Consider the following 25,713-nt stretch of genomic DNA (forward strand, 5'->3'; position numbering starts at 1 on the left):
CGTATACGAGAGTTTTGAGGCCTCTTCTAGGGTTTTGGCAGGGACTATCGCCGCACGCAGAGTAGCATGGCTCCGCACTAGCTCTATAAGATCTGATGTCCATGACAAACTGGCCAATCTGCCCTGCAAAGGGGACAATATCTTTGGCCCCCAGTTCCAGGAGACAATTGCGCAACTAAAGGAACAGTCGGTAGTGGTACAGTCTCTCACCGACGCTCAGTCCTACCCAACCTCGAGAGGCTACTATACCCCGAACACGAGATCGTCCTTCCAACGATGTCCGTACCGTCCATACACTTATAGGACACCGCCGTATCAACGTCGTCCACGGCAGCAACCACAAGCCCCTCAAAATCGCAGAGGCCGTCAGCGCCCAGCAGCACAACCACCACCTACCACACCGAAGTCCACCCATCTTTTTAGACTTCGCTCCGCCACAATCACAATGAGTTTTAGCAGGAGGCGTAACAGATCACCTTTCGCAGTGGGAAGCGATCACATCGGATCAGTGTGTACTGGATATCGTCCGTTCCGGGTACCGAATCCCCTTCCTGAGTTTACCGCCCCGCCCCACCTGACATCCAAGGGACCCAGATCCAACCTTGTGCAGTTGCAGAAGGAAGTATTGACCTTACTTCATCAACAGGCAATCCGTCAAATCCTTCCATCCAACCACGACACAGGGTTCTACTCACCATATTTCCTCATTCCAAAGAAATCTGGGGGGCTCCGTCCAATCTTGTGTCTCCGAGACCACAACAAATTCATCGTCAAGGAAAAATTCAAGATGATATCCCTCACGTCCATCCTACCCCTGATTCCTCCCACGGCTTGGATGTGTTCTTTGGATCTCAAGGATGCATACACTCATATTCCAATGCATCCTTCCTCCTGGCAATATCTATCCTTTCAAGTTCAGGGCCAGCACTTCCAGTACAGGGTACTGCCCTTCTGCCTCTCGGTGGCACCCAGGGTATTCACCAAGTGCATGGCGCTAGTGGTGGCGTTCCTCCGTCAATGGGGAGTTATTTTTCCTTATCTAGATGATTGGCTCCTGATAGCATCAGACGCTCCAGAGGAACTTACAGGATACGATCTTCCATCTCGACCAGTTGGGCCTTATCGTCAAAATCCCATCTGCAGCTGACCCAACTGTTTTAGTTTATAGGAGCCCTATTGGACACGTTACAACACAGAGTGTTCCTGCCAAGCGACAGACGCACCATGATGCGTCAGCTCTTCTGGAGCTTATGACGAACCCCGACACCTTCGGCATGGCAAATTCTAACAGTGTTGGGACACATGGCAGCGGCCATTCATGCGGTGGCTTCAATCAGACTGCACATGCGCCACATGCAATAGGATCTCAAATGCCAATGGCACCATTGACGAAGAGGGTATCTCTCACATCAGCCATGTGCAACTAACTCGACTAGTGGCTACGTGTACGGACACTCAAAGGCGCTCCATTTTTACTGTTACCTCACAATGCCGTTCTCACCACGGATGCCTCCCGCAAAGGATGGGGGGCGCACCTCGATCACCTGTAGACACAAGGTCTGTGGACTCAACAGGAGCAATCGTATCAAATCAACCTCTTAGAGCTTTGAGCGATACAAAGGTCTTTAATGCGTAGTGTATCTCACCTTCGAGGTCGAGTGATGGTCTACACGGACAACCAAGTAGCCATGTTTTACATCAACAAACAAGGCGGCTCAGGCTCATGGATCCTGTGCAAAGAAGCCCTCACCATTCTGTCATGGGCAGGCAAACACTCAATTCAGTTGCAAGCAACCTACTTACCAGGAATCTCCAACACTAGAGCAGACAAATTGAGCAAAGTGTTTCACCCCCCACGAATGGTCTCTCAACCCAGTCATAGCAGAGGAGATATTCCGAAGGTGGGGAACACAGACAATAGACCTCTTCGCCACAGAAGCCAACTGGAAACGGCCTCGCTTCTGCTCGGTCTGGCCGAGCCAGTACAGGACCTCCCAGGATGCCTTTCTCATTCCATGGACAGAAACCTTAATGTATGCATTTCCTCTCATTCCTCTTATCACCAAAACGTTGCAAAAATGCATGCAAGACGAAGCACAATTGATTCTGATAGCAACTGCTTGGCCATGTCAACTGTGGTACACTCCAGCTGTCCACAGCGGAACCCTTCCGCTTACCAAATCAAGACCTACTATCGCAGGAAGAAGGCTCTCTCCTGCACCCACTCCATGCCTCCTTACATCTGACAGCGTGGAGATTGAGCGGATACTTCTTGCTGAACAGGGATTCTCAGTTTCAGTGCAAAACGTAATTTTGGCCTTCAGGAAGCCATCCACAAGATGCAGTTATCAATTCAAATGGAAACAATATGCGACGTGGTGCACATCAAACGGGGCAGATCCACTCACATGCTCCCCCGGACATTCTTCTCACGTATCTACATATATTGCACATAGCAGGCCTTGCCACGGCTTCTGTTCGAGTCCACCGTAGTGCTATAGCTGCGTTTCACAGACTACATTTCACACTATATATACGCTGATGATATTCAATTATTACTCCCAATTGATGACACAATTGAGAAAACATTAAACATAGCCAACATGTTCCTAGATATAATAAAACAACTTTTAAACCAAATGGAGCAAATTATCAATATAGAGAAAACTGAATTCTTACATCTAGAACGAAAAAAAACATAGCAATCATTCATAACCCAATTACACTCAATAACAACCAAAAAATACAACTGAGAGAGTACGAAACCTTGGAGTGATAATCGATTCAGAACTAAGTATGAAATATATCTCAAAAAGTAAGAGAAGGATACGCCAAACTTATGACTCTTAGACTAAAACCACTACTAAAGCCTACCAATTTCCGATCAGTATTACAAGCCATAACTTTTTCCAGTACAGACTACTGTAATGCCCTTCTACTGGGCTTACCGTACACCACAATAAGACCACTACAGATATTACAAAACACAGCTGCAAGAATTCTAACTGGTAAAAGTAAGAGAACGTATCACCGAAACTTTAATTGAACTGCATTGGTTACCCATTGAACAAAGAATACAATACAAGACTTTATGTACCATACATAAATTAATACATGATGAAAAAGCAGAATGGCTGAACACAGCCCTCCACGTACACACCCCCCACAGAAACCTGAGATCAGCAAACAAAGCACTGCTAACTATTCCCTTAGTTAAGACGGCCAGACTAACTCAAGTAAGGGATAGGGCCCTATCCCTAGCAGGACCCTCAATATGGAACAATATGCCTTTAGAAATCAGACTACCTAAAAACATCAAAACCTTCAGAAAGTTTAAAAACATGGCTATTTAAGCAAGCATACCACAAAGACAATGGAGAGTAGAACCCAGGGAAATGTAGGTTGCGGTCAGTCGAACTCCCACACACATACCTTTTTACTTAATGCGTGTGTTTCTCATTTTTATATTCTTATTCTTTCTTTTTATTTTAACAACAAAGAACTAGTTAAGTAGTACTTTATATTATAGCTGAGACAGAAAACTGGACATGAATTATAAACACCCACCAAGTAATACTTATTATGAAACTGTTACACTGTTTTGATGGCACCTGTTTAGTTAGAATTTAAGACATTTTATGCAACATGTAGTTATGTGCCCTATTGTGAACCATTGTGATGGCGCCTGCTTAACGACGGTATAGAAAAGATTTTAAATAAATACATATGAGGGGCACCCGATATCCCATCATCCAATAGTTTCACGATTCCTTAGGGGGCTTACTCACCTTTGGCCTCCAATAACAAAACCCCCCGTACCATGGAACCTCAATCTGGTACTGGATTAGTTGATGCTGGCCCCATTCGAACCGATGGACACGGCACATCTCAAATACCTCACTTGCGGGCCGATACTCTGCCACTGGACGCGCGTTTTCCCTTACCCCTTATTCAGTAAGGGGCGGAAAACGCGCGTCCAACCCGCCAAACCTAATAGCGCCCTCAACATGCAAATGCATGTCGATGGCCCTATTAGGCATTCGTACGCGATTCAGAAAGTAAAATGTGCAGCTAAGCCGCACATTTTACTTTCAGTAATTAGCGCCTACCCAAAGGTAGGTGCTAATTTCTTCGGGCACCGGGAAAGTGCACAGAAAAGCAGTAAAAACTGCTTTTCTGTGCACCCTCTGACTTAATATCATGGCGATATTAAGTCGGAGGTCCTGAAGAGTAAAAAAAAAAATTTGAAGTCGGCCGGCGGCTGTCAGGACAAAAACCGGACGCTCAATTTTGCCGGCGTCCGGTTTCCGAGCCCGTGGCTGTCAGCGGGCTCGAGAACAGACGCCGGCAAAATTGAGCGTCAGCTGTTAAACCTGCTGTCAGCCGCCACTCCTGTCAAAAAGGAGGCGCTAGGGACGCGCTAGTGTCCCTAGCACCTCCTTTTGCCCGTTTCTACCGCCGGGCCTCATTTAAATACTGTACCGCGTGCACAGGCGAGTGGCCTGTGTGCGTGCCGGGAGAGCGGGCGTTCGTCCACTCTCCCGTGGACTTTACTGAATCGGTCCGTTGGAAAGTAGTTTTCCTAGTTATGGTCACCTCAGCTCGCCGAGTTAGTGAGTTACAAGCCTTGGTACATTATGCTTCATATTTTCAGTTTCACCACGATAAAGTGCTCCTTCGAACCCATCCTACCTTTCTACCGAAGGTGGTATCTCAATTCCATCTCAACCAATCTATTGAATTACCTACGTTCTGCCCGAAGCCGCATCAGAACGAACGTGAGAAACTTCTACACACATTAGACTGCAAGAGGGCATTGGCTTACTATAAGCAACGAACCCAATCCCCTAACAGTCTCACAGCTATTTGTCTCTTTCAATCCAAATGCCCCTGGTCTACCAGTAGCTAAACAAACTATTTCTAGTTGGATTACTCGGTGCATACTTTTCTGCTACAACAAACGGCAGATCGAATTACCGTCTCGTCCTATGGCTCATCAAACCAGAGCAGTAGCAGCTTCGCTGGCTATTTTGAAACACGTTCCACCGCAAGACATCTGCAAAGCTGCCACATGGGCGTCTCTCCACACATTCACCTCCCATTACTGCTTGGACCAGCAGACAGCGGAAGATGCCAAATTGAGACGGACTTTATTGCATTCATTAAAGGAACCGCAGGTGGGGTCGACTGGCACATGATTGGTAACACGCTGCATGCACAATACTAACAGAAATAATTCTATGCAGCATGTTGGGGAGCTTCGGACTCCCACGACAGCATGACTAATTCAGCCCTGCTAGCAACAGGAAAAAGCAAGTTTGCTTACTGTAAATGGTGTTTCCTTAGATAGCAGGATGAATTAGCCATGCTGACCCGCCCACCTCCCTGCACAGTCGACTGTCGTACCCTACAACCATGCTTGCTTTATCACAGACTGAGGAGAGTGGATCCGAGCGGAGCTCCGCCTCCCAGACCTGATTGACAGATCCCCACGACAGCATGGCTAATTCATCCTGCTATCTATGGAAACACCGTTTACGGTAAGCAAACTTGCTTTTCCCTGAATTTGTACTGTTAATGCCAAAAGCATTTTTAATTAAGAACTGTGGCTCTGTTATGAAAGGGGCCCTTCCTGGGGGTTTGGTGAACCCTTCCCATTCAAGAAGAGGAAAAAAACTGCTTGATCCTGTTATGGATTGGGATTTGGGGACTTCAGAGGGGGATTTTCTAGAGGAGCCTGCTGAGGAATTTCCAGGAGGTGGAGATCCAGAGAAGGACTTTCTAGAAGAGGGTGAAATTCTAGTGGCTGAGGAGGATAATCCTAAAGAAGTGCCCCCTTTTTTTTTTTTTTTTTTAAAGAAATGAGTTGGCTATGATTACATAGGCTTTGACAGAGCTGGGAATTGAGGAAAAGAGTAGAGCTGGAAGAGGAAGATGAAGATCCAATCTTGGAGGGGCTTGTGAGTCTCCTAAGACCTTTCCTTCTCATCAGACAACTAAGGCATTTGTTTTTGCAGAATGGTATTCACCAGAGGCCATACTGAAGGATGACAGGGCCATGGCAAAGTTATATCTTCTTCTAGAGGAGACTGTGGAGGTGGTGAAAGTGCCCAAGGTGGATGTCTTGGTGTCAGCAATTATTAAGAAGACCACTATCCCAGTCAGTCTGTGTAGCTTTTAAAGATTCTTGGGACTAGATGGAAATCTCAAGGGGAGTTTTGAAGTTTTGGCCTTAGCTCACAGAGCAGCTGTATGTAGTAATCTCCATGGGGTGTGGATGTTTATGCTAGGTTAATCAGATTCCGGTGGTGGACTCTGAGACATTGCTGTTGGAAGAAAGCTTGGCCTGTATTGCTGATGCGCTATATTATTTGCTTCATACGGAAGCTAAAATATGGTATTGGCAGTTTCAGCTCGACTGCTGTTCTGGCTTTGCAACTGTACAGCAGAAGTATGGTCCAAATCTCAGCTTGGTAGTCTTCCCTTTTAGAGGGAAGCTTTCTCTTTGGAGAGGATTTGGCAAAGTTGGTTAAGCACTTGGGTGACTCAAAATTTCATAAGTTGCCTGAAGACAAGCTTTAGGGAAACACTTTCCTCTCTAGGCAAAAGTTTCAAAGAGACAGGCACTACTGTCCTTGGAAGAATTCTTCTTCACAGCATAAGTTTACGACTAAATCCCAGACCCTTTTTTTTTTTTTTTTTTTAAGAGTATCCAGGGTCCAATTTGGGAGGGTCTAAGGATTCCCAATGAAGTTCAGTTGGTCCATTCCTCAGTTGTTCAAATTGGGAAGGAGGTTCTTATTTTTACAAGGAATTGGTCAAGATTACAGATAACAGACCAATGGGTCCTTCCCATTTTAAGAGATGGCTATACCTTAGATTTTCTCTTCCTTTAGTCGACATTTATAGTCTCCCAGGTGAAAAGAGGCAGTGAGATTTAACACTGGATTGTCTTTTAGCTGTGGCAATTCAGGTTCTAGAAAAGGAAAGAGGTTGTTGGGGTGGTGGTTCCACTTATTTTGTGGTACCCAAGGAGGAGGGCACTTTCTGTCCCATTTTGGATCTAAAGAAGGTGAATGCATCCTTAAGAGTACTTCATTTCTGCAAGGAAACTCTTTGATCAGTAATTGTGATGGTCAGAAAAGGAGAGCATCTAGCATAGTTGGATCTCTGAGGCTTATCTGCCCATTCCTATTTAGGGAGTGGTTTTTTTTTTTTTTTGTTTAAGGTCATGGTGGTTGTGGTGGCAGTTCTTCGCAGAGGGCATCATGGTTGAATTGCCTGTTTGAAAGCCTAGGTTAGGTGATCAATTTTGCCAAGAGCAAGCTAGATCCATGTCAGAACCTGGGTTCCCAGTTTGGGGTTCTTAAAGTGGATGAAGCCTGAAACTTCAGAATCAAGTTTGGCAGTTTCTGTGGACACCACTCCACAGTGGCTGGAATTATTTACAAATATCAGGGTCCATGGCATCCATGTTAGATCTGGTTCCTTGGGCACGTCTCATATGAGACTGCTGCAGAAGGTTTTTCTCTTGCAATGGGATTCCCAGTCGCAGGATTACAAAGCCAGGTTACCCCTCCCACAGGAGACCAGGTTGAGTCTTTCCTGGTAGCTCTCACACAGCAGCTTATCCAAAGATGTGGAGTTGGAGATTACAGATTGGATAACAGCGACCACAGATGCTGGTATGGTCGGCTGTCCATCAAGGGCAGACTGCACAAGGTCAATGGGTGCAGTTGGAGGTGTCCTGGTTTATCAGTTACTTGGGCAATCAGAAGGGCCTTGCTATATTTTCCTCTCCTTGTCAGAGGAGGTGAAAGTTTTGTTGGACAACGTGACAGTGGTAGCATTTATAAACAGGGAGAAACCAAGAGCTCGGCAATGTCCTTGGAAGTGGCGAAGTTACTCCATTGGGCAGAACAGCACTTAAAGTAACTATCAGCTTTCACATTGCGGGGGTGGAAAATGTACAGGCAGGTTTCTTGAGCAGAAAAACTCCAGTTCCCAGAAAATGGAAGCTAGCAGAAGAGGCATTCAAACCTATCAGGTCTTTGTAAGTTTGGTGACAGGTCTGAATGCCAAGGTGTTGAGATTGACCTCTGAGTCCTGCTCTGTGTTTCCCTGTTAGCCTCTGATATATCAAGTGGTAAGAAGCATAGAAAGACATCAAGGTCTGGTGATTCTGGTGGGTGTGGTTGGTGGACATAAGTTTCGGGATAGAAGGCCCTTTGCAGCTCGGTCTTGATCCTGATCTTTTTTTATTTTTAACTCTTTATTAAATTTTACGTAGTATACAATAGAAAAAGAAAACTATCTCCCCCAGACCCTACTTAGTGTTTCGAGAGCACAATCATATAGGAGAACAAAAAGAGAACATTATAAAGCATTTGTTCAGCACAACCATTATATGGATAAAGGATACAAGAAGTATTTCCAGCGATACATTAGTGATCGTGAGTCAGGGGATTTTATTCCGGTATTTCCAATAAGGGGACCAGATTTTTTCACTTTTTATTCTGATAGGTGAGCTTTTCCACTATCACTATCTCATGAACCTGCTTCTGCCAACAGCTTAATGTGGGGACCGACTTCCACATTAGTACAACAGTAAACCTCCCAGCATGGATAAGATGATCCACCAAACATCTTTGTGAAGTGGTGAGATTATGCTCTCCCCAAACACCCAACAGGGGCAATTCTGGTTTCATATTTATCGCTTTTGTCAATATTCTGGGGCACTCTATCACAATTAGCTGCCAAAAAGAAGCAACATGAGCACCTGACCACCATACATGAATGTAAGACCCCCAAAAGACCACAACCCTTCCAGTAGAGACCCGACAAAGTTGTAGAAAATTGAGAATAAAAAAAGGGGTATCTATGTGCTTTATGGAGTAGTCTGACCATCACTTCTACTTGGCACGCACATAAAGAGACTTTGGGCTCCTTTCCAGGTATGCTCCCACTGCAAAGGACCCCAGTCTAGCTGAAGATCCCTATTCCAGAGCTGTATTAATGTTAAGGGTGGGTCATACTTAATTTGACAAATTTGCACAGCTTTATAAAAAAAAATACACACCCCTGCGAGGGATACTTTCCTGGATAAGTATCTGCTCAACCAGGTCAGGTGCTATGCCATCCGTTTCTTACATAGCAATCCAGTTCTTCCATCAGTTTCTGATAAAACTTCAGTGACGCTTCTTCAAATTCCTCTCTGAGGTCTTGAAAGGATTTGAACTTAGTGCTATCATCTTCCCATAATTGTCCCAGAAATTTTACACCTATCTTTCTCCATGCTGCAGCCTCCCGATAAAGCATAGATGTAACTAGCCTGCCATTACCCCATATGATTGTGTGGGCAGGCACCATTAGCGCTCTTGGCACGGGTAGGGGAGGTCTGACTGAATTAGAAGTCTGGGTAAATCCACTCCACCCGCAAGCCACGCTTCGATATGGTACCAAGGCATGGTCTGTCTCTATGAAGCCACACCATGGCTCCTTTAAGGCCGCAAGCCCAGTAATAAAACTGTAAGTTTGGGAGTGCCATTCCTCCCATCTGTTTAGATCACAGAGTGTATGTAATTTTATGCCCGCAGGTTTGCCTTTCTGTATGAATTTATTCATGGCCCCATAGAGGACTGAGAAAAACCCTTCTGGTAAAATACCATGGAATATGTTGAAACAAGTACATGAGCCAAGGTAGTATATTCATTTTTAGAACATTGACTCTACCAGCCTAAGGAAAAAAAATGATCATCTCAGGTCTTGAGATCTTTTTAATCTTATTAACCACTGGCATATAATTAAGGCAGTACAAGTCTGCTGTTCTGTGTGGTACCCACATTCTCAGATATTTGAAGCAATCTCTAACCTTCTTAAATGCAGAAAAACATCCTGGTACCCCTTCCACATCCTAGAGGGAAGATTTCAGATTTAGTACAATTAATTTTATATCCAGATAATCTACCATACTCCTCCAAAATTACTATCTGGGTCTGGAAAACTTAGGGTTAGTCAAAAAGATAAGGATATCATCTGCATAAAGGGAAAAGACAAGCTACCTGGAATCATAGAAACATATAGAAACATAGAAGTGACGGCAGCAGAAGACCAACGGCCCATCCAGTCTGCCCAGCAAGCTACGCAGTTTATCCATTTTTTTCCCCCCTTTTTTCTCCCTCCCACCCGTCTCTATTGGCTTCCAGCACCCTCCGGCCCCAATTCCCTTCCACCCCTCCACCAATGCAGAGAGCAGCGCCATCCTAGTGAACATCCAGCTCAATCAGGGGTAGCAACCGCCGCAACCAGCAGGCCACACCCCTGCCCCTTACCCACCCCTGTTTTGTTTGCTTGTTTTTTTTTTTTTTTTTTTTTTTTGAGATGGCAGCCCTCCATCCTTCCGTTCCGTGAAGGTGGAACACCAACCACTGGCATCCCGCTCCGTGAATGCCTCAGTGGCTACTGCCGCTCCGTGCAGTGTGTTGTTGCATGAAAGTGGAACACCAACTACTGGCTACTGGCATCCCGCTCCGTGAATGCCTCGGTGGCTACTGCCGCTTCGTGCAGTGTTTGCTGCCTCCTCTCTATTTATGCCCACTAGACTTGATGGATCCACAGTGTTTATCCCACGCCCCTTTGAAGTCCTTCACAGTTTTAGACTTCACCACTTCCTCCGGAAGGGCATTCCAGGCATCCACCACCCTTTCCGTGAAGAAATACTTCCTGACATTGGTTCTTAGTCTTCCTCCCCGGAGCCTCAGCTCATGACCTCTGGTTCTGCTGATTTTTTTCCTACGGAAAAGGTTTGTTGTTGTCTTTGGATCATTAATCCCACCACTTTTGGGTCCCTCCTAATTTTATGTGCCAGGATTTCAATAGCCAAGTTAAAAAGTAGCCGAGAAAGGGGGCATACCTCCCTAGTGCCCCTCGCTATGGGGAAAAAACTCAGAGCAGTAGCTATTGGTTAATATCTTGGCTCAAGGGTGTGCATATAATAACTTAATCCAGTCTCTAAACTCTGCTGGTAGCCCAGACTTCTCTAGTACTTTAAAGAAAGGCCATTGAAGGCGATGAAATGCCTTTTCTTTGTTTAATGCGACCAAGATCCCTGCAGTGTGTTTGCTCTGCCAGGCCAGTGAGGTTAAACAATCTTCTCATATTCGTGGTCGAGAGACATTGTTTAATGAAACCTGTTTGATCATCATGTACAAGAGTAGGCATCACCAATTCTATTTGCAGCTGAAGTATTTTCACCAGGATCTTTATATTCTGAGTTCAACAGAGATTGGGTGAGAAGAGCCTGGATCTAGTCCATCTCTGCCAGGTTTCTATAACACAAACACTGCATCTGACATGATATGAGGGACTTCCGGGTTATCCCTCAAGTAATCATATGTCCCTTTTTAACCGAGTGGCTGGCTCGAAGGGGAATTTTTAAAAAGAAATCTATATGAAAGCCATCTGATCCTGGGCTTTTATCTTTGGGCAAACTCATAATAGCTCAATACACCTCTCCCTCAGTAATGGGGCTTTTAATATATCCACCTGTCTCTCGGTTAACTGTGGGAGCTCAGTTTCCCCTCAAATATCTATCTCCTTCCTTTGTCTTCAGGAGTAGCACCATACAGGTTCTGGTAAAATATTTTAATGTTCAACGGTTTTTATTGAGTTTAACATAAACAAGAGAACAGTGGTATCACACGATAGCACACATGAACAGGCACAGATACAGCAGCTGATAATCATTGTTCCACTAACACGTGTACCAGCATGAACCACCGGAACCTCTGAATTTCAACAGCCAAATCATTTTGTCTCCCCCATCCCCCCCCTTCCCCTTTAGATTCCCCCCCCCCCCCCCCCCCCCACTCCTTGGTTGTATGTCTCTCCTTTTGCTCAAGTTACTGCGAGGTTCCCAGCCGTGTCTCAGCTACGTCGTTCAGTACCTGGCTTCGAACCCTAGGTGATAGAGATTGCAAGTAAGAGTCCCAAACACTGAGGAAGCATCGCTCCCGCTGGAAGGAAGTGGTTGCCCACTATTTGTCCATCAAGAGGAGCCGATGAAGGTGATTCCTCCATTGCCAATACGCTGGAGACTCAGAAGATTGCCAGTTCAATAAAATGATTTTTTTCCCCACAGCTAACGCTTTCCGGAGGAATAAACGCGGTCCTCTTCCTTGGATTTTGCTTTGCGGAACCTGTCCAAACAATATCAGAGTAATCTTGAAGGGTATCACGGCATCTAGTAGCCCCTCCAAGTAATGCACCAGCCGGGCCCAAAATTGGCGCACTCGTGTACAATCCCAAAACATATGCTGTAGAGAGCCCTCAACCGCACCACATTTCCCACACTGCCCAGTGGGCACCAATTTATAATGTACGGCACGGATAGGTGGGATGAAGGCCCTCCACAAAAATTTGAACTGCATCTCTCGATAATATGAATTTGAGGAGATACAAGATATATGACTAAAACATTTCTGGAGTTCAGATGCTGTGACCACAGAGGTCCCAGTCCCATTCCAACGCTCGGCCAAAGCCACAGTAACTCCCTCCACATTAGTACCCATGAGCTTTTTATAATATTTAGCTAGTGTGGGAGCTTTCTGTGTGGATAGGGAAAGAAATGCATCTAACTTGTGAAAAACTTGGACCTGCCTTGTTGCCAAAGGGAGCGAATTTATATAATGTTGCACTTGCATATAAGGGAAAACATGTTGATACGACAATCCATATTGTGCAATTAACTCTTTATGTGGCAAACCAGCATGATGGGACTACCGTCTTGAATGTTGGTATATAAAAAAACTTAAATAAATAAATAAATAAAATCTAGAACATGGCCCAAATACTCAATACCCTGCGCTGCCCAATCTTGAAATCCCATGGTTTGGGAGCCAGGGGAAAAATCTGGGTTGCCTCTTAGTGGCAAAAGATAGGCACTCTGTCGAGGGATTCCCAATTTACGAGTCGGCACTCTCCAAGCACGCCGCAAAGGCGACAGTAAGGCCTCTACCAGCGGGGGATAGGACACTTTTGAGGCTTCCGCCTGTAGCACATAGCTCAGTCCTATTGGAGCCACCAAAGCTTTTTCCACGGAAAGATTGGTGTACGTCGGGGCGCCCCTAATCCAGTCCCGAACAAGTCTGAGGTTGCCGGCCACATTATACATTTGTATGTTGGGTACCCCAATCCCCCCCTGCCCCCAACGATTCTGCAAAGACCGAAGAGGTATACGCGCCCTCTTACCCCGCCATAAAAATTGGCGCATGGCCTTCTCCAAACGGTCCCTATCTAGAGCCTTAAGAAAAATGGGTAAATTTTGAAAAAGAAAAAGCCATTTAGGCAGGATTATCATCTTAAACAAGTTCAGACGACCCAGCAAGGAAAGAGGGAGCAAACGCCATGTTTCAAGCTTCTCCATGGTCTGTTGCAAAAGAGGGTTGACATTACTCGCATACAACAGTGTCAGTTGTGCCGGGATTATGATTCCCAGATAACGTATCCGAGAAGCAGCCCACGATAGGGGAAACGCCCGTCCCCACTTACCCTTTAAAGACAAGGGGAAAGGCAACGCTTCAGACTTGCCTAGGTTTAATTTAAGCCCCGCAAAGGAGCCAAATTCCCGAATCAATGCCAACAAGGAAGTCAGGGAGTTTACAGGATCTGTCAAGAAAACGAGAACATCATCAGCGAACGCTGCATATTTAAAAGTTTCCGACTGAAACCGAACTCCCTTGATAGTACGGGTATTTTGGATAGCGGCCAGTAAAGGCTCAATTTGTAACACAAAAAGCAAGGGAGACAAAGGGCACCCCTGCCTAGTGCCTCTGGATGGAAAAAGCGTCTGAACAAACATTATTGACCACAATAGTGGCCAGCGGGGCATGATATAACAACTGGATCGCCTGGTAGAAAAACCCCGTAATTCCCACCAGTTGAAGTACATGAAATAAATAAGGCCATTCAACCCGATCAAACGCCTTTTCAGCGTCTAGGCTGACCACCAAGTGAGGGATGCCTTCATGCTGACCGAGAGCCATAGCAGAGAGAACCTTCCTAACATTAGTGATGGCATACCTATGCCTAACAAATCCCACTTGACCCAGCCCAAGCAAATCAGGCAACACAGCTGCCAACCGATCGGCCATAATTTTTGCCAAGAACTTTTGGTCTACATTGAGAAGGGAGATTGGTCTGTAAGATTCCATTTGTAAGGGGTCTTTCCCAGGCTTAGGCAACAAAGTAATAGTGGCACTATTCGTATGTGGCGGATAAGAACCCCGCTGTATCAAAGCATTAAAAGCTTGAGTAAGGGGACCCTGTATGGAGTCTCGGAGAGTTTTATAAAATTCGGCCGCATAGCCATCCGGACCCGGGGCCTTATATCGCTTTGCATTGGCAATGACCAAGTGAACCTCCTCTTCAGAAATAGGCTTATTCAAATCATCTTGTTGGGTGGGTGTTAACCGGGGAATGTGTATGCGGCTGCAAAATTGTTCAAGATTTGCCCCATTCACATGCCCCTGTGAGTATAGATTCGAATAAAACTCCCTAAAAGATTGCACAATGGATGGGGTATCCCGTACCAGCTGTCCCGAGGAGGTGTAAATGGCAGGGACATGCCTAGATGCTCTCTGAGATTTAGCAAGATTGGCCAGCATCCTTCCCGGTTTGTTCCCAAATTGAAACAATCTGTATTGATAGTATACCCACCCTTTCTTGGCCCTATGGTGTAATAAGGTATTAATTTCGGCCTGAAGGGCCAGATACGTTGCCCGCGTCTCAGGGCCTGACGCACCTTGCAGCCTCTGTCGTGCTCGCCGAAGCTGAGCCGACAATAGCACCAGTTTCTGGTCCCCCAGTTTCCGTCGGCGGGCCATGAACGCTATCACATCTCCCCGCAATACTGCTTTGGCGGTGTACCAGAACAACACAGGATCTGATGTATGTTCGCTATTAAATCGTACATATTCATCCCATTTGGTCTGTAGATAATCCTGGAACCCTCGGTCCTCCACCAAATAATATGGATAGCGCCACCACCGCCTTCCCGAATCAATCACAGATCTGTTGAGCTCTAATGAAATTGGAGCATGGTCTGACACTATTATCTCATCTACCTCTGCCTGAAGGACACGACTCAGCAAGTTAGAACTAATAAAAAAATAGTCTAGCCGAGCTTGTGACTGATGAGCCCTAGATATGTGCGTAAAAGTTTTCTCTCCAGGGTGGAATAGTCTCCAGGGATCTAACAGATGCAGTGATCTCTCAAAAAATTGAATACCTTTACTGGGGGGTAATACTCGGGCCTTGGCACTAATCTTGTCCACAAGTGGGTCCCTAACAGAGTTAAAATCACCCCCAATAATTAGATTCTGATCTATGTAAGGCAATAATGCTCCATATAACCCTTGAAAAAAAGCTAGGGGAGGACTATTAGGAGCGTACACAGCACACAGTATTAACGGTTTTTGATCTAGTTCCGCCTCTAGGATCAAGTACCTTCCCTGAGGGTCCTTAATCTCCTTATGGACAAGCAAAGGCACATGTTTTCTGACTAGAATTGCCACCCCTGCAGAACGAGTCGTACCTGATGCATAGTAAGCATTTGCCACCCACTGCCTACGCAGTTTTTGATGTTCAATATCATTAAGATGAGTCTCCTGGAGCAAGACCACATCGGCTGCCCTCTTATTGAGAACCGATAAAATTTTTGATCGTTTCAGAGGTGAGTTAACACCACAAACATTCCAAGAATAGAGTTTAAGAGTAGGGTGTGCCATAGTTTCAGTAACCCCCGAGACCCAACGTGATACGCTACAAAACATGTCACTGAATTGGCGGCCCGGGGACCCTCCCAGCTGGAGCCCCCACACCGATATTCCCACGGAGCGGGACAACAGAGGAACCTGCACAAAGAATCCATTGAATACTTCCCACAACAACAAGCCAAGGAGTGGAACCCACGCACAACCCGCCCTCTTCCCCCTACCCCTCCCCCTCTCCCCCCTTCCCTCCATACACAGTTATCACTGTTTTCCCCCTCAAACCTCCCTCCGGAGGTAAAGATCACTATTGTGCTGATCGGCACCCCCACCCCCCACCCGGCCCCATCCTAACCGCCACCATCATGAATCAATACACTGTCAAAGGTACATTTGAACATTACCCCAAGCAGAACATAAGCGTACATGCAATTTAAACGGGAACCCCTGTAAAACGTGCATACAAGGAAGAACAAAAAGAAACAATAACTTGCAGACAGGTTAACCACGACAAGGAAGAAACTGGCATCTCCCTTAGGAAGTTGCTTATTTTTTAGCCAACAGGCTAGAACTGTCCCGGAATGACAGGCAAGTGCTGTGTCCCAATCGGTCAGCTCAGCTGCCACCAATTAACGTGGTTAAAGGCGAACAATAAACACCTCTTTTCAACTGGCAGCATAATACGTGCCCGGGAGCATAGGCATCCATTACTAGCCACCAGGCAAATGTTCACGATGCCGCCAACGCTGGCGCAGCCTTCTTCCCACGTTCCTCTACAAATTTGGCGGCCTCATCCGGATCTGTAAACCGTGTACCCTCACTGGTATGGACGTGCAGTCGGGCTGGGTAAACCATAATCGCTTTGTCTCCCATCGCGTGTAGCTTAGAGCAAAAAGGCGCCATGGCTCGGCGCTGCTGTGACACCGCCGCGGAAAAGTCCTGAAACACCAAAATGCGCTGGTTTTCATATTGAAGGGTTTTGCCTCGCCGTACCGCCATTAATATTTCGTTTTTGTGCACAAAGTTCAGCACCTTCGCGATAACAACCCTCGGGCGGGAATCCTCCGACCTCTTGAGGCCGAGCCGGTGCGCGCGCTCGATAACCAACGGGCCATGCGGGACCTCCAAGTCCAACGCGGTGGGAAGCCATGTTTCTAAAAATTTTTGTAACTCACGATCAGAAAGGGATTCCGGCAGCCCAACAAACCGGAGATTTGACCGCCGAGAGCAGTTTTCCAGATCTTCCATGCGCTCAGCTTGTTTAAGCACCGTTTGTTTGAGCGCAGTCAACTCCTGCTGCATCGCCTGGTGCCCATCTTGCAGGTCAGAAATTCTTTGTTCGGCCTCGTCAAACCTCGTCTCAAAGGTTTGAATAGAGTTATTCAGTTCAGTTAACTTAGATGATATGGTTAACAATTCCGGTTTGATCGTATCTTGGATTGCCGCTTTAAGATCCGCCATATTCGCCTGCATTAGTACTTCCGAGGGCTGCTCCTCCCCCTCAAGCATGGCCTCTGAGGGCCGCACCCGGTCTTTTTCTTTTTCTCTATCCTTTTTTGCCTGTCTCGAAGCCATTGAGCCAAAATCTGTCCGCACGATGCTAACGCTACAAAAGTTCTTAATTAGCGAAGTTTAGGGTCCCTTTAGACGCCGGATGGAGCCAGATGGTGGGCTAAGGGCACCGACAAGAGAGAGTGTGCGACTTCTCCCTTCACAGCATCACGTGATCTCCTGGTAAAATATTTTAAAAATGTCTAATAGCTTGTGAAAGATACTTAACCTTTCCTGCAGGGATCCTGATAATGCCCATCACAGTCTGAGATTTTCTTTTCCTAAGTGCTCTAGCAAGTAAGGTCTCCATTTTTGTTCCCATGCTCATAAAATTTTTGGCAAGAGAATTGGTACATTTTTTTCAGTTCTTTCAACTTGTATGGATTGAAGTTCATCTAGTCTCCTTCAGAGGGCAGAAAAACATTTTTTGGGAACATATAACTTTATGTTGCATCTCCAAATATTAAATTTTACGTTCTAGTGATTGCTCACGCTGCACCTGAAGCTTGGTCATGTGAAAGGCAAAACTGATAACCTTGCTCCTGAAGACAGATTTTAGCATTTCCCAGAGTATTACTGGAGACTGTTTAGCATTTTGATGAACTTCCTGAAACTCTTTAAAGGCATTCCTAATCAATTGACAAACATTTTCCTCACACCCCTTAGACCACATTCCATCGAAAATGCTACGAACCATCCCCGAAACTATAGCCACAACCTTATCCGAAATCATCAACTGTTCCATCACCCATGGTAACGTCCCATCCGCCCTCAAGCTAGTGATTATGAAACCAATCCTAAAAAACCTAACCTAGACCCGTCAGAACTATCTATTGCCCAATCTCAAATTTACTGCTACTAGCCAAAATCACTGAAAAGTCAGTCAGCCTCCGCCTCACAGAATACTTAGACACACACAACATTCTATCCCCATCCCAGTTTGGATTCTGAAAATTTTTCAGCAATGAAACACTCCTCATATCTCTCACAGACACTTTACTCAAAGGCATGGATAAAGGGCAAGCATACATCCTAGCTATGCTTGACATCTCCGCTGCCTTCGACACTGTCAATCACAAAATCCTACTAAACCAACTCACGAACATAGGCATAACTGGTACTGCCCACTGCTGGTTTAAATCTTACCTGGAAAACAGACACTTCAAGGTCAATCTGTCCCCATCAAAACTTACCCGAGGTGTACCCCAAGGCTCTGCCCTCTCCTCCACCCTCTTCAATATCTACCTGCTACCCATCTGCCACCTCTTAACTAACCTAGGCATCGTCCATTTCATCTAGGCTGACGATGTCTAAATTATCATTCCCATCTCCGACTCACTATCCAAGTCCCTAAAAACCTGGAACAATTGCATCAGCTCTATCAACCAACTCCTTACTAACCTCAACCTGGCACTCAACCCCACCAAAATTGAACTCCTCATAATCTCTCACAATCAGCCCTCCCTTAATCGCATACTAACTAGCACCGCACCCCTCTCAGCCCCCTTCCCACAACACGTACGCAACCTGGGTATAACCATTGACAACCAATTAAACCTAAAAACATTCATAAAATCCACCTTAAAGGAATGCTGCTTTAAACTGCATGTGTTAAAGAAAATTAGACCCCTCCTACACACACATGACTTCCGCACTGTCCTACAAACCCTAATCTTCGCTAAAATTGACTACTGCAATTCTTTCCTCATAGGCCTCCCCTCCTCCACCATCAAACCCCTTCAATTATTACAGAATGCCACTGCCAGAATGCTAACCAACACCTGTAGAAAAGAGCACATCACACCCATCCTCAGACATCCACTGGCTCCCTATCTCCTCTAGAATCCTCTAGAGAACCTTCTCACTTATACACAAAACATTACCTGGCTAAACAACTCATTCCACTTCAACTCTTCTAACAGACTAACCAGATCTACCTATAAAGGAACCCTTCACATTCCCTCTCCCAAAACCACACAATGATCCTCCACTAGAGACAGAGCACTCGCAATAGCAGGACCCATCAACTGGAGCTCAATGCCACCCGACCTACGCATAGAACCATGCACACACAAATTAAAAAAAAAATTGAAAACGTGGCTCTTCAAGCTAGCCTACCCCTAACCCACACGTTCTCCCCCCTGGTACTATCTCGCTACATGACTTTGACTCAGTTTCAATTATATAATATATATATGTTATCAAGTCCACTATAGAAACATCTTGTACCCTCTCAGACCATACCTTGTAATGTGTACATAGTTCTGTTTATATTTATTTGTACATATATATTTTTCCTTCAACACCTTATACTCTCTAGATACCATGTTTGTACCCCTCCCCCGTTTACCATATCATGTAACCAAATCGTTCCATGTATTTTCTCTATCATGTTATACGTTATCTGTAAACCGATATGATGTGCAAATGGCTATCAGTATATAAAAACCTTTAAATAAATAAACTAAGCAGCGAGGGATTAAAACGCCATGTTTTGGGCAGCGGTCCCTGAGAAATGCGCAATGGCAGTAAAATAAGAATATGACTGGAGATATAACTAGTGAGAATACCTAGCTGTCCCATTTTTGTAAAAATAGAGGCTGTACATAGAAATCTCTTCTGCTATATGAGAGATGTCGTGGAGAGTAACAAGTATAGTCTCTGCCTATTGGGTATTGGGTCAGCCATGCATTAGCACCCCTAATCTGGTCATTAAACTTTTAAGACCATATATAAGAATATAAGAAATTGCCATGCTGGGTCAGACTAAGGGTCCATCAAGCCCAGCATCCTGTTTCCAACAGAGGCCAAACCAAGCCACAAGAACCTGGCAATTACCCAAACACTAAGAAGATCCCATGCTACTGATGCCAGTAATAGCAGAAGCCAATCCCTAAGTCAACTTGATTAATAGCAGTTAATGGACTTCTCCTCCATGAACTTATCCAAACCTTTTTTTTAAACCTAGCTACACTAACTGCACTAACCACATCCTCTGGCAACAAATTCCAGAGCTTAATTGAGTGAAAAAGAATTTTCTTTGATTAGTCTTAAATGTGCTACTTGTTAACTTCATGGAGAGCCCCCTAGTCCTTCTAATTATCCGAAAGTGCAAATAACCGATTCATATCTACTCGTTCAAGACCTCTGATTTTAAAGACCTCTGTCATATCCGACCTCTGTCATATCCCCCCTCAGCCATCTCTTCTCCAAGCTGAACAGCCCTAAACTCTTCAGCCTTGCCTCATAGGGGAGCTGTTCCATCCCCTTTATCATTTTGGTTGCGAAAGTTGTCACTCCCTGCCCCTTTGATCTATCACATGCAGGATTCAAACAGACATTCCAATCCCCTCCCATCACCAGGGGGAATGATGAAAAACCTTCCAGTTGGCAATGCTAAATCCTTGTAGAACTCCTTCTGGCCCATATTAGGCTTGTACACATTTACCAATGTATAATTCTCACCATAAAGTGTGCATTCAAGCATAGCATATCACCCCCTCATGATCTTTCAATTGTTTATTCTCTTGTAGGAGGAGAGTTTTATGAATTAAAATACTTACACCTCTTCTCTCTTTAGTATAGGAAGATCAGAATATTTGACCCACCTTGTCCGATAAGTGGGTCTCTTGCAAAAACGATGTGTGCATCGTGTTTCTTTAGATAATCCAAGATAAGTTTACGCTTTACTGAAGTACCAATTCCCCTGACGTTAAGTGTGGTGATGATAATCTCTTTGCTGACCATAGTCACTATAAAAAAAAAAAAAAAAAAAAGGCCCCAAAGTGTGCTGATCTCCAAACAAATAGCTCCCTTCTTTGGCTCCCTCCACCCCCCCTCAAAAAATCTGAACCTGTCGTAACAGGAAGCGAATAGAAACTTCTTGCCCCATCTACGTTTCGTTCCACATTCTAGGCCGGCTATTCTAGTTGCTCATTCTATTCCTAGGACAAAAATCCCAAAACGAAAACCATTTTCCTCTATTGGCATGTATAGGTCCAATCTCCAAAGGCCCCTACTGCAGATAATCCAGGGTTTAGAGGCCCTTTCTGATAACCCAAGTGCTCTTGCTAAGTCTCAAAGCATGGCATCAGAGGCCCAGTGCGTCGAGCCGCTTAGACGCAGTGCTAAGAAATAGACAGTTAAGTCGATTGATTGTTCCTGACCTTTAACGGTGCGATTCTCTTGAATTGAAAGGATCGCTCTTGGGAGGAGATGGTTGATGACTAATGGTTATTTGGAGAAAGTTATTTCAACTTTGCTTTAGGCCAGGAAGACTTCTACTTTTCTGGTGTGTATTTGAGTCTGGAAGGTTTTCGAGTCCTGGTGTCAGCAGTTAGGGTTGTCCCCATTTCAAGCTTCGATTTCTGTGATCCTGTCTTTTTTGCAAGTGGGTTTACAGAAAGGGTTAGCCCTGAATTCTCTTGAGGTGCAGATAGTGGCCTTGCCCTGTTGTAGAGGTAAGGTGTAGAACTGTTCATTAGTGTCGCATCCTATGCTCTGATTTTTAAAAGCAGTGAAGCGTTTGAGGCTGCCAGATAGAAGAGTAGTCCTGCCATAGAATCTTAATGTGGTTTTGAAGGCCTTGTACAAACCTTTTTGAGCCTATAAAGAGGGCATATTTGAAAGATTTTGCACTGAAGACTGTGTTTTTAGTGGCTGGTTGTTCAGTGAGACATTTATGAACCTTAGACCTTGTCATCTTTACTTCAGTTTTTGAAGAATAGGATTTCTATTCGTACAGTTTTCTCCATCTTGCCTAAGGTAGTATCTTCCTTTAATTTAGATCAGTCAGTGGAGCTGCCCACATTTAAGAAGTCTGGTTCAGATACTACTGTGCTGTCTCAGGAGCTATATGTTCTGGATGGGCATAAGATTCTCCTAGGATATCTGAAGTTCACAAATAGTTTTAAGAGATCTGACCACCATTTTATTTGTGGCTGGAACAAATGAGAAAAGGCTTCTAAGGCCTCTTTTCCTAGACAGATTAAGGAAACAATTGTCAGCATACATTTGCAAGGGGCTTGAGGTCCTGTGGGGATTGAAATCTCATTGAACTAGTGCTCAGGTGGCTTCTTGGACAGAGCATCAGTTGGTGTCTGTGTATCTGTTAAGTCAGGGTCCAGCATTTGGCTGTCTTCTGATTCAAATTCCTCTTCTCCCCTTCTACCTTCCCCACTGCCATCGACGGTGGAGAGTGATGTTTCAGGTGTGTCAGAAGAATCAAGGCAAACTGATTAAAGATGGTAATCCCCATGCTCTCTAAGGATAGTAACTGCTGCTCAATGAAAGTTACACCATGCGCACTTTTCTTTTCCAACCTCTAGCTTTTAGGCATCCATTGTGTTTATCCCATGCCTTTTTGAATGTTACTGTTTTTGTCCTCACCACCTCCTCATGAAGGACATTCCAGGCATTCACCACCCTCTCCGTGAAGAAATTTCTTGATGTTGGTTCTGAGTCATCCCCCCTGCTCCTGGAGCTTCATTTCATGACCCCTAGTTTCTTTTCCAACAGAAAAGGTTTGAAGTTCGTGCATCATTAAAACCTTTCAGGTATCTGAAGATCTGTATCATATCTGCCCTGCACCTTCTCTCTTCTAGGGTATATATATTTAGATCTTTCAGTCTTTGCTCATAATTCTTTCAATACATACATTGTCTGTCCTTTTTGAGATAGTCTCCAATTTTTATATATATATACACACAATAGCATTCGCCGTGTACAGAGTCAATGTCTGTAAGAGCATACAGGGACTGTATGTGACAGAATGTTGGTTGGCTTTCCTGTTTATTGGTAATTAGGGGTGACTTGCCAGTGAGGCTGCTTCTTTGCCCTCCTCAGTGCTGTATTACTTGGGGGTACTGTATTTTTTGTTTATCATTGGCCACGATCCCAAATCTTATTGCTGGCTATTGCACGGTACACATGGCTCAGTGCTTCCCTTGCCTTCTTCACATTTGTCCTTGTAGTATTTTTTTGAAAACATGCAGTCTTGGAAATGTAATTGAGCTCTGAATGATTTTCTTATTCTAATGATCATTTTTGAGTTTCATTGTTTGTGACCATTTCTTTCTCTTTCAGGTTAATAAGGGTAGAAGAATTGTTTCACCAAAGGTTGAAGAGTGTTTCAAATTAGAGAACATCCTATACCCATGAACTGCCTGAACTGAGCAAATAAGAAGTTGCTAGACATCTGACGTGCCAAACTTAATCATCATGGCTACCGACTCTGGAGAACCGACCAGCACTGAGGAGTCTGAAAAACCTGATGAAGTGATCCTGGAGAGCAGGCTGCCCTCAAATGATGCCCCCAGTGAACTCAATATGGAGAAGGGTAGTCCTTCAGAGGCCAAAGAAGCCACAGAGCGAAAACGTTTTTTCCGTAAAAGTGTGGACATTGTTGAGGAAGACCAAGTGCCTGAGCCTTCTGTGAAAGATGGGAAGGATCTTGCTGGCATGAGTATCTCCAGAACAGACAGTGTCTCTCGGACCACTCCAGAATCCGGACAGGAGGGGAAGAGTGAGCAGTGTCCCAAGGCCAGCAGTGAGGTGACGAAGGAGCAGAGCGAGAAAGAGATGGAGGAAGAGGCTGAAATGAAGGCTGTGGCCACTTCTCCAAGTGGCCGCTTTCTCAAGTTTGACATTGAGCTGGGGCGAGGGGCCTTCAAAACAGTTTTTAAAGGGCTGGATACGGAGACATGGGTGGAGGTCGCTTGGTGCGAACTGCAGGTTAGTGGAATTAGTTTGTAAATTGTTATAATGCAAGGGTTCATGCCGCCAAGGAAGATGCACAGGCTGCTGGATACAAAAATAATGCAGTAACCTCCTGTATGTTAGGGTATGGGGAAGCTCTGCCATGTTGTAGTTACCACTCCTTACACGCGAGGGAGGTGTATTGAGACCACTGGGATGCCCCAATCCAGCTGTCCAGACACTTGCAAATAGGTCTTTTCTCTTAAGAAACTGATTTGGCTTAATATTGAGCTGTCTTTTTTCTGATTTAAATACTGAAAGGCCAATAACAGAATAAAAGTTCTTAACTGGAGCAAAGCAAGATTTGCATAATTGGGATTTGGAGTTGTTTCTAAGAAATAGAAACATAGAAATGATGAAACATAGAAATGACGGCAGAAGAAGACCAAATGGCCCATCCAGTCTGCCCAGCAAGCTTCACACATTTTTTCTCTCATACTTATCTGTTTCTCTTAGCTCTTGGTTCTATTTCCCTTCCACCCCCAGTTTTAATGTAGAGAGCAGTGATGGAGCTGCATCCAAGTAAAATATCTAGCTTGATTAGTTAGGGGTAGTAGCCGCCGCAATAAGCAAGCTACACCCATGCTTATTTGTTTTACCCAGCCTATGTTATACAGCCCTTATTGGTTGTTTTTCTTCTCCCATGCTGTTGAAGCAGAGAGCCATGCTGGATGTGCATCGAAAGTGAAGTATCAGGCACATTTGGTTTGGGGTAGTAACCGCCGTAACAAGCCAACTACTCCCCGTTTTGTGAGTGCGAACCCTCATTTTCTCCCCTGCCGTTGAAGCAGAGAGCTCTGCTGGATGTGTGAAGTATCGGTTTTATGCTTGGGAGCCAGGGTGATATGTAGCTAGTGCAGTGTGGCTAACTGCCTTTATTCTCCTCTGACTTTGCTGATCATCACCCAGTTCATGGGGCATCTGCTGAAACAGCTTCATTTCTGCATGGCTTCCCATCCCCCCCTCCTATTTCATTCGTATGCTATCTTTCTCTTTTCCCCTCTCTCGAATCGGCATGGCCCATGTCTTTATAGAGCTGTGTGTCAGCTTCATTAGTAGAGCTTGCCAGGACACTTTATTTCTATACCCAGGTTAAATAACACTAGGGCACACAGCAGGAATGATGAATCTAACAGCACTAAATCTGGTAAATAAGTTATTTCAAAAGATGTGCATTTAGTCACTCAGCTTCCCAGGTAACTAAAAATCTGCTGACATCTTTTAAAATCTCAAGGCACTCTTCTAGATGTATGTGGCCAGGAGATGCAGTGGGTGTTATGTGCTGCTTGCTTGTACATGGAAAGTTGCCAGGTTCTGCACTCAGGGACAGTGTGTAGCTGGGGAATTGAATGGTTGCTAGGAATGTATGTTGCTGTTAAATATTCTAAAATTTAGATGCACTGTGCTGCAGGACTGAAGCTGACCCTTATTTTAATCTTGCCCGAATCAGCCCTCAATTGTAACATTGATTGCTTGATACAAGCTACAAACTACAAAGTAAAACCAGATCAAACATGTCCCCCTTTTTCCATCCTTATGCTGGAATCCTTAATGAAGAGAACTGGGCACTTTTAAACTTGTAAACTGCTTTGGGCTAGCTTTGAGTAAAATGGGGTAAAAAAAAAAAAAAAGGTCTAAT

General features: G+C 44.9%; 1 protein-coding gene across 5 annotated transcripts in view; it reads left to right on the forward strand.

The window, feature by feature from the left end:
- WNK3 (WNK lysine deficient protein kinase 3) overlaps positions 1-25,713 on the forward strand; it is a 463,548-nt gene that overhangs the window by 30,577 nt on the left and 407,258 nt on the right. For all 5 annotated transcript variants that reach the window (XM_029607822.1, XM_029607849.1, XM_029607812.1 and 2 more), the window contains exon 2: positions 23,403-24,050. In XM_029607822.1, the coding sequence (XP_029463682.1) occupies positions 23,538-24,050 (513 nt within the window). In that variant the 5' untranslated portion in view covers positions 23,403-23,537. The remainder of the gene's footprint in view (positions 1-23,402; positions 24,051-25,713) is intronic.

The sequence above is a fragment of the Rhinatrema bivittatum genome, chromosome 1 (genome assembly GCF_901001135.1).
Source record: "Rhinatrema bivittatum chromosome 1, aRhiBiv1.1, whole genome shotgun sequence".
NCBI classification, from domain to species: domain Eukaryota; kingdom Metazoa; phylum Chordata; class Amphibia; order Gymnophiona; family Rhinatrematidae; genus Rhinatrema; species Rhinatrema bivittatum.